The 10138-nt window shown below is 42.7% G+C and overlaps 1 protein-coding gene across 1 annotated transcript in view; it reads left to right on the plus strand.

The window, feature by feature from the left end:
- The first annotated feature begins 9799 nt into the window (after positions 1 to 9799).
- Positions 9800 to 10138, plus strand: part of LOC118376310 (receptor-transporting protein 3-like) — a 2267-nt gene continuing 1928 nt past the window's right edge. The window contains exon 1 of the mRNA XM_052471774.1: positions 9800 to 9968. Coding sequence (XP_052327734.1) covers positions 9959 to 9968 — 10 coding nt within the window. The 5' untranslated portion in view covers positions 9800 to 9958. The remainder of the gene's footprint in view (positions 9969 to 10138) is intronic.

Genomic DNA, 10138 nt, shown 5'->3' on the forward strand with positions numbered 1-10138 from the left:
GTCTGTCTGTCTCTAAAATACACTCTGTCCTTCCTCCTCAAATTGGTTTGTTGTTTTTTATTTTACCTTTATTTAACCAGGCAAGTCAGTAACCTTCCGGTTACTAGTCCAACACTCTAACCACTAGGTTACCCTGTTTGTCTGTCTGTCTGTCTCTAAAATACACTCTGTCCTTCCTCCTCAAATTGGTTTGTTGTTTGTTTGTCTGCCTGTCGGTTTCTCTGTTGTCTCTTCTCAGGATTCTGGATTGTAAGAAAAGGTTAAAAGGTCACAGCTTCATCTCACTGTAATTTCATCTGTCCGTGGTTGTGGTCCTGTACAGAGGAGAAAGGATACCCGTGTTCATTCTGCATCATTTGATTGACAGAACAAAGTTCCCAACCACTCAAATCAAATCAAATTTATTTTATATAGCCCTTCCTACATCAGCTGATATCTCAAAGTGCTGTACAGAAACCCAGCCTAAAACCCCAAACAGCAAGCAATGCAGGTGTAGAAGCACGGTGGCTAGGAAAAACTCCCGAGAAAGGCCAAAACCTAGGAAGAAACCTAGAGAGGAACCAGGCTATGTGGGGTGGCCAGTCCTCTTCTGGCTGTGCTGGGTGGAGATTATAACAGAACATGGCCAAGATGTTCAACTGTCTTTCTCCCGCCTTCTAGAAGAATATAAGAGAACTTATGCACGGGAATTAAGTGACATTTCTGTTGTAAATCAATGAGCATGCGATGAGGCTACACCTATCATATTCTACGGTATGTTGTATACGAGGTCTACAGTATGATGTATACGAGGCTAGACCTATCATATTCTACAGTATGATGTATACGAGGCTAGACCTATCATATTCTACAGTATGATGTATACGAGGCTAGACCTATCATATTCTACAGTATGTTGTATATGAGGCTAGACCTATCATATTCTACGGTATGTTGTATATGAGGCTAGACCTATCATATTCTACGGTACGTTGTATATGAGGCTAGACCTATCATATTCTACAGTATGATGTATACGAGGCTAGACCTATCATATTCTACAGTATGATGTATACGAGGCTAGACCTATCATATTCTACAGTATGTTGTATATGAGGCTAGACCTATCATATTCTACAGTATGTTGTATATGAGGCTAGACCTATCATATTCTACAGTATGTTGTATATGAGGCTAGACCTATCATATTCTACGGTACGTTGTATATGAGGCTAGACCTATCATATTCTACGGTATGTTGTATACGAGGTCTACAGTATGATGTATACGAGGCTAGACCTATCATATTCTTTATCATATTTATCGCCCTCCAGGTCCCCTCGGAGAGTTCATCAATGAGCTTGATGCCTTGATAAGCTCCTTTCCTGAGGACGGCTCACCTCTCACAGTTCTGGGTGACTTTAACCTCCCCACGTCTACCTTTGACTCATTCCTCTCTGCCTCCTTCTTTCCACTCCTCTCCTCTTTTGACCTCACCCTCTCACCTTCCCCCCCTACTCACAAGGCAGGCAATACGCTCGACCTCATCTTTACTAGATGCTGTTCTTCCACTAACCTCATTGCAACTCCCCTCCAAGTCTCCGATCACTACCTTGTATCCTTTTCCCTCTCGCTCTCATCCAACACTTCCCACACTGCCCCTACTCGGATGGTATCGCGCCGTCCCAACCTTCGCTCTCTCTCCCCGCTACTCTCTCCTCTTCCATCCTATCATCTCTTCCCTCTGCTCAAACCTTCTCCAACCTATCTCCTGATTCTGCCTCCTCAACCCTCCTCTCCTCCCTTTCTGCATCCTTTGACTCTCTATGTCCCCTATCTTCCAGACCGGCTCGGTCCTCCCCTCCCGCTCCGTGGCTCGACGACTCATTGCGAGCTCACAGAACAGGGCTCCGGGCAGCCGAGCGGAAATGGAGGAAAACTCGCCTCCCTGCGGACCTGGCATCCTTTCACTCCCTCCTCTCTACATTTTCCTCCTCTGTCTCTGCTGCTAAAGCCACTTTCTACCACTCTAAATTCCAAGCATCTGCCTCTAACCCTAGGAAGCTCTTTGCCACCTTCTCCTCCCTCCTGAATCCTCCTCCCCCTCCCCCTCCTCCCCTCTCTGCAGATGACTTCGTCAACCATTTTGAAAAGAAGGTCGACGACATCCGATCCTCGTTTGCTAAGTCAAACGACACCGCTGGTTCTGCTCACACTGCCCTACCCTGTGCTCTGACCTCTTTCTCCCTCTCTCTCCAGATGAAATCTTGCGTCTTGTGACGGCCGGCCGCCCAACAACCTGCCCGCTCGACCCTATCCCCTCCTCTCTTCTCCAGACCATTTCCGGAGACCTTCTCCCTTACCTCACCTCGCTCATCAACTCATCCCTGACCGCTGGCTACGTCCCTTCCGTCTTCAAGAGAGCGAGAGTTGCACCCTTCTGAAAAAACCTACACTCGATCCCTCCGATGTCAACAACTACAGACCAGTATCCCTTCTTTCTTTTCTCTCCAAAACTCTTGAACGTGCCGTCCTTGGCCAGCTCTCCCGCTATCTCTCTCAGAATGACCTTCTTGATCCAAATCAGTCAGGTTTCAAGACTAGTCATTCAACTGAGACTGCTCTTCTCTGTATCACGGAGGCGCTCCGCACTGCTAAAGCTAACTCTCTCTCCTCTGCTCTCATCCTTCTAGACCTATCGGCTGCCTTCGATACTGTGAACCATCAGATCCTCCTCTCCACCCTCTCCGAGTTGGGCATCTCCGGCGCGGCCCACGCTTGGATTGCGTCCTACCTGACAGGTCGCTCCTACCAGGTGGCGTGGCGAGAATCTGTCTCCTCACCACGCGCTCTCACCACTGGTGTCCCCCAGGGCTCTGTTCTAGGCCCTCTCCTATTCTCGCTATACACCAAGTCACTTGGCTCTGTCATAACCTCACATGGTCTCTCCTATCATTGCTATGCAGACGACACACAATTAATCTTCTCCTTTCCCCCTTCTGATGACCAGGTGGCGAATCGCATCTCTGCATGTCTGGCAGACATATCAGTGTGGATGACGGATCATCACCTCAAGCTGAACCTCGGCAAGACGGAGCTGCTCTTCCTCCCGGGGAAGGACTGCCCGTTCCATGATCTCGCCATCACGGTTGACAACTCCATTGTGTCCTCCTCCCAGAGCGCTAAGAACCTTGGCGTGATCCTGGACAACACCCTGTCGTTCTCAACTAACATCAAGGCGGTGGTCCGTTCCTGTAGGTTCATGCTCTACAACATCCGCAGAGTACGACCCTGCCTCACACAGGAAGCGGCGCAGGTCCTAATCCAGGCACTTGTCATCTCCCGTCTGGATTACTGCAACTCGCTGTTGGCTGGGCTCCCTGCCTGTGCCATTAAACCCCTACAACTCATCCAGAACGCCGCAGCCCGTCTGGTGTTCAACCTTCCCAAGTTCTCTCACGTCACCCCGCTCCTCCGCTCTCTCCACTGGCTTCCAGTTGAAGCTCGCATCCGCTACAAGACCATGGTGCTTGCCTACGGAGCTGTGAGGGAAACGGCACCTCAGTACCTCCAGGCTCTGATCAGGCCCTACACCCAAACAAGGGCACTGCGTTCATCCACCTCTGGCCTGCTCGCCTCCCTACCACTGAGGAAGTACAGTTCCCGCTCAGCCCAGTCAAAACTGTTCGCTGCTCTGGCTCCCCAATGGTGGAACAAACTCCCTCACGACGCCAGGACAGCGGAGTCAATCACCACCTTCCGGAGACACCTGAAACCCCACCTCTTTAAGGAATACCTAGGATAGGATAAAGTAATCCTTCTCACCCCCCTTAAAAGATTTAGATGCACTATTGTAAAGTGGCTGTTCCACTGGATGTCATAAGGTGAATGCACCAATTTGTAAGTCGCTCTGGATAAGAGCGTCTGCTAAATGACTTAAATGTAAATGTAAATATTCTACAGTATGATGTATATGAGGCTAGACCTATCATATTCTACGGTATGTTGTATGTATATGAGGCTAGACCTATCATATTCTACGGTATGTTGTATATGAGGCTAGACCTATCATATTCTACGGTATGTTGTATATGAGGCTAGACCTATCATATTCTACGGTAAGTTGTATATGAGGCTAGACCTATCATATTCTACAGTATGTTGTATATGAGGCTAGACCTATCATATTCTACAGTATGATGTATACGAGGCTAGACCTATCATATTCTACAGTATGTTGTATATGAGGCTAGACCTATCATATTCTACGGTATGTTGTATGAGGCTAGACCTATCATATTCTACGGTATGTTGTATATGAGGCTAGACCTATCATATTCTACAGTATGTTGTATATGAGGCTAGACCTATCATATTCTACAGTATGTTGTATATGAGGCTAGACCTATCATATTCTACAGTATGTTGTATATGAGGCTAGACCTATCATATTCTACTGTATGTTGTATATGAGGCTAGACCTATCATATTCTACAGTATGTTGTATATGAGGCTAGACCTATCATATTCTACAGTATGTTGTATATGAGGCTAGACCTATCATATTCTACTGTATGTTGTATATGAGGCTAGACCTATCATATTCTACGGTATGTTGTATATGAGGCTAGACCTATCATATTCTACAGTATGTTGTATATGAGGCTAGACCTATCATATTCTACGGTATGTTGTATATGAGGCTAGACCTATCATATTCTACAGTATGTTGTATATGAGGTTTATCTACCATCTCTATTTGCATAGGTAGACCGGAGTAAAGGTTATTGGCCTTGGGTTCAGAGGTTTATTTCAAAATGAAAGAATTGTGTTCAGTAACACTGCTTTTGGCCACCTGTCAACTATATATGGTTTATGAATGTTCAAACTATCACCTTCAACTCTGTTGACATGCAACAACTTGCCTATCTGCATGTTGTGTGGTCATGTTGAAGCATCTGTAGCCATCCAATGGAAAACTATGGTAGGTCAAGAGGGCAGGCTGAGATGCAACCATGGGATTGAGAATGCTGACTTCATCCGGGGGAGCCAGAGGGGGGGTTGCAGCTGGCCCGCTGGGACAGGGGATTGAGAATGGGGGGGGTTGCAGCTAGCCCTCCAGGGGCGACCTCCAACACATGGAACAACCATTTTGTGTTTACTTGATAGCTACCTAAACAAATAGCTAGCTAGAACAAAGATACATTCATTAAAAAGATTAAAAGCAATACAAACAAATGGAAGGGCCACCCTGATCATCAACAATGTCAAAATGTCTTCAGTCAAAATCAAATCAAATCAAATGTATTTGTCACATACACATGGTTAGGAGATGTTAATGTGAGTGTAGCGAAATGCTTGTGCTTCTAGTTCCCGCTAATGCAGTAATAATCAACGAGTAATCTAACCTAACAGTCATCACCACTTTTGGAAAAAATATGGTGAAAAACTGGTGCTTTAATTGCATGGGGAGAAGTGTACGAGTAGCACTCTGGAAGAATTAAGAGAATTAAGATGCATTATCAAAACTTTTTCAAATTAAATAATTGGCTAAATTAAGTGGTAAAAATTGGTATACTGAAATAAGATGGTAATGAACTACCTTACTAATTATAATGTATTTGTCATTATCTTAGAATTACGTATTTCTTCTGCCATATTGATATTAATGTCATACACATATTTTAAGATATTTCCATTGTTGTTTAGATGAATGTCTGTCTACCTGACTCAGGCAGCACAGTTCATGCTTCTCTATTCACTGGTAAGATTCTGACCTCACTCTCTACACTAGATAGAGAACCACAATGGAAACAACTCTCTTTTTGGTATATATATATATATATATATCTGTTGCCTATATTTCTATTTTCTGACAGGAAATAAAGCTTGGTAAGATTTAGACAAGGGAGGTAAGTGAATCAATATTTGTTTTGTTATTAATTAAAAACATAAACTTTAGAAGGGGGGGGGGGGTTGCCCCACTATCGGTGTTGACAAATCTGTGAAAAAATAACAATTATAAAATAATTTCTCTTTCATCTCTGTGTTTTCATAATTTTCTGTCAATTCACAAGAGGCTGAGTCTCACTGGTGAAATGATCAGAGCGAGGGAAACAGCTCCCCTCTCTCTCAGTATGTGATGCCCATTTATCGGACGCTGTCTGAACCAAAAGAGTATAACCTGTTGCCACCGTAGCATTTGATTGATTGATGCTAGCATTTAGCCTAATAATAAAAAATATAAAAAATTAGCCAATCAGCATTGAGGTGAGCTCAACTGTGGGTTGTCCTGGCGCCGCAATACACCACTCAAGGGAGGCCAATTTGGCTTTGGCTTCACACCAATCAAATAACATCGTAAGCGAAACGTCATAATTGTAAGAAAAACATGTCAGTTTCTCGTCTGCTTGTGTTGATGTCGTGCAGTAGCTAGCTTGCTTAATTGGGCCCTTTTTCTAAGCCATGGATGGAAATTTGGGCTTGTGGTTTTGATATAATTCTCTGTACAGGCCAATGATTATGATGGCGATTCTGATCTAACCACACATTATTATATTGTGCCACTGGCCTGAGACGATTGAAGTTCAATATGTAGCCTAGTAGCCTCACGTTAACTAGCTAGCTAACTTACCTGATTCATTGTCGCCCATGCAAGGAAGTTACGCGAGCAAGCATTTAAGCTAGGTGGTATATGAAAATGAAAACTAAAAGCATACAGAGACATAGACCGCTTTGCCAACATGAAAGATAGGAGGGTGGCATTCAACTAGTCTACAAGTAGGGTGAGTTCTCCCCTCAAAAAAATCTTATGCACGCACACACACACAGAGAAATCAGTACCGTGGACAGCCACATGATATTTAGCTACATTAATTGGACTGAATTGTTTTTGGTATCTTTAAGTTTGTTTTCAGTGTATTAAACTAAGTTTATACAGCCTAGTTGATTTGATGATGTTTAAATGTAAATGGTGCTGGAATAACGAAAGCAGTGCTCCTGTTGTCTTTGTGCTGACTGGAGGTACCTCTGTGGGTCTAAATCAGTATTTGTTTAGTAAAACTCTCAAAAACATTAACTTGCTTGACCATGCTGCAGGTCATTTAAGAGTTTGTATATGTGTAACAGTATAGTTTCCATCCCTCTCCTCGCCCCTACCTGGGCTCGAACCAGGGACCCTCTGCACACATTGACAACAATGTTAAGCGTTACACATCGCTCCACAAAAGCCACAGCCCTTGCAGAGCAAGGGGAACAACTACTTCAAGGTCTCAGAGCGAGCGACGTCACCGATTGAAACGCTATTAGTGCTCACCCTGCTAACTAGCTAGCCATTTCCACATCGGTTACATATGCAATATTTGCTTTGTGGACTTCACCAGACAGATGTCACCAGACAAACATCATGCCACCTCCCCTGACAATCCCACCTACAGTGATTGATTGACAGGCCAAACTTTTAAAGGGATAGTTCGCCCAAATTACAAAACGACACATTGGCTCTCCACAGCAGGAGAGAAAAGAAAATACATATTTTGAAAAACAAACATTGTGGCATTTCATATCTTGCGGTAAAACTGTAAATATGACTTTAATATCAAAAGAAGACAAGTTTAATGGTACAAAAAGGTTATCATATAGTCCTAGGACTAGATAATATCCAAAACAATTAACAATACACTGAATTCATACATTTTCAGTCATTTTAAGTGTAAAGTCATGTCTTTCACAACAAATGTTACCAATCTGGGAGATAAAGTCGTTAAAGTATTCAATCATTTAGCTGTGTATTTTGAATGGGAATCAAGGCATTACAAGATGGATGGAATCAAGGACACTAAAATAGAGTTTGCTTTCTTTGTAACGTCCTGGCTGGCTACTTTTTCTATTTAGCTGACTTCTCCATGTACTTACGGAAAACACTGCCTGGAAGGAAGAAACAGGTGACAAGCTTAGGTCTGCATATGGATCCCATTTTGTGTTTTCAAACATTGCTGCACGAGGGCCATGCGCACAAATTGGTGGCAGAACAAGGGAGAGTTCTTCTTATAGAACACCAGCAAAAAACATCTATTTACATGTTGCTTATGAGTGCATTTCACACTACTTTTGGATTATAATTGGATTTTAAGGCTCGTATGAATGTCTTGCTTAATATAATGTTTGTGTCATCATCGCAAATCAACTGCATTACACGTTAAAAGAACACTTCAACCAGTGTCATGGCTCCAAAGTGGTGCAGTGGTCTAAGGCACTGCATCTCAGTGCTGGAGGCGTCAATGGTTCGATCAGGAGCTGGCTGTGGTCGTGGTGCACAATTGGCCCAGCGTCATCTGGGTTAGGGGACGGGTAGGCCGTCATTGTAAAACAAGAATTTGTACCTAACTGACTTGCCTCGTTAAATAAAATGGCTCTTTGGCTAGCTTTTGCTACAGCCTATATCAATGAGTGTTAGCATTCTAGCTAACAAATTCTGCAACCAAAATAGTCATTTTCCAAATATCACAACCAAATATAATCTTAGCGAGTTTTCAAGCACGAGTCAAAACATCATTGTAAGCATATGAGAACCCCCCCAAAATGATTTTGTTTGTAAGAAATAAAAACGTAAATGTAGGCTATGTTGAATGGGTGCAGATGAAGATGTCTTTCTTACACCGTACCCAAACCGGTCACACGCGTGCGCCATCCTGCGCAAATTGATTTTGTGCCCCACAAACCAAACGCAATCTTGACATGCAGGTTGAAATATCTAAACAAACTCTGAACGAATTATATTAATTTGGGACAGGTCGAAAAGCATTAAACATTTATGGCAATTTAGCTAGCTAGCTTGCAGTTGCTAGCTAAGTTGTCCTATTTAGCTAGCTTAATGTTGCTAGCTAATTTGTCCTAGGATAAAAACGTTGAGTTGTTATTTTACCTGAAATGCACAATGTCCTCTACTCTGACAATTAATCCAGACATAAACCGGTCAACCGAGTCGCTTCTAGTCATCTCTTCCTTCCAGGCTTTTTCTTCTTTGGACATTATATTGAGATTAGCATCTAATAATATTACCATCATGACTACTGACCTCAGTTCATCTTTCAATGGGTTTAACCAATGAGGAGATGGCATGTGGGTATCTGCTTCTATAAACCAATGAGGAGATAGGAGAGGCAGGACTTGCAGAACGTTCTGCGCCACAAACAGAAGCAACTTCAATTTTAGCACCTGGCAAGGCAGACCGCGCGTGAGCAGTGTGGGTGCAATGATTGAATAAAATTCATGTTGAAACGCTCGCGCACGCGACAAGAGCGGTGTGGTTAGCGTGTTACTGCCACCAAGAGTAGCGTGCATCTGTGCGTTATGTAAATGTGTCATGTACTGGAAAAAGGTATATTCCACACAAAAAAAAAATATTATAATAAAAATATATATAAATAAATAAGAACAAAAGATAAAATGTATATACATGTGAAAAAATAAAATCTGGATATTCCCCACAGGCTTTAAATGTATGATTTTCACCATATCTGATTAAATAGATGCGTTTGGAAATCCAAATAGCCTAGGTCGTGCACAAACACTGAGGCTGAGAACAATTTGTATTTATTAATGGTTATCTCCTATCGGTGTACATTATGGCGCTCGTAGGATTGTTTGATAAATGACACTTTTTTTAATGTAATATTTTAGAATAGTTTCTACGCAATATTGATACATGAGGTCCCTGGTAAATATAATGGACAATCTGTGCTGAAAGGGCTCGTCTTCAATAGGGCACAGTGACAGACTGCATACTGCGTAAAGGACTGGGCTGTGGGGAAGAGAAAACAGACGGTTAGTTTCGTTTTCCAAATCTCAACGTCAGGGGAATACCAGCAGGACCATATAAATATTCAGCTCATACCGGACAATATCATAACCACACAAATAGATCATTTGTTCTTCAACAGCATTTTTTCCCCCCATTTGTTCTCTGACATTGACGATCATGAGCACAGGTAGGCAATGAACACTTTTAATTTACTTTCTTTTATCCTATCATGCCGTTTTTGTTTTGGACATATGATCTGTGATCTAGCTTGTTTGTTTATTTATTTATTTGCATAAAGGAAGTAGGTCTAGGCTTTTTGATATGCATTAATCAGGGAATTAATTTAATAGCTAAGCC

This window comes from Oncorhynchus keta, chromosome 19 (genome assembly GCF_023373465.1).
Source record: "Oncorhynchus keta strain PuntledgeMale-10-30-2019 chromosome 19, Oket_V2, whole genome shotgun sequence".
Classification (NCBI taxonomy): domain Eukaryota; kingdom Metazoa; phylum Chordata; class Actinopteri; order Salmoniformes; family Salmonidae; genus Oncorhynchus; species Oncorhynchus keta.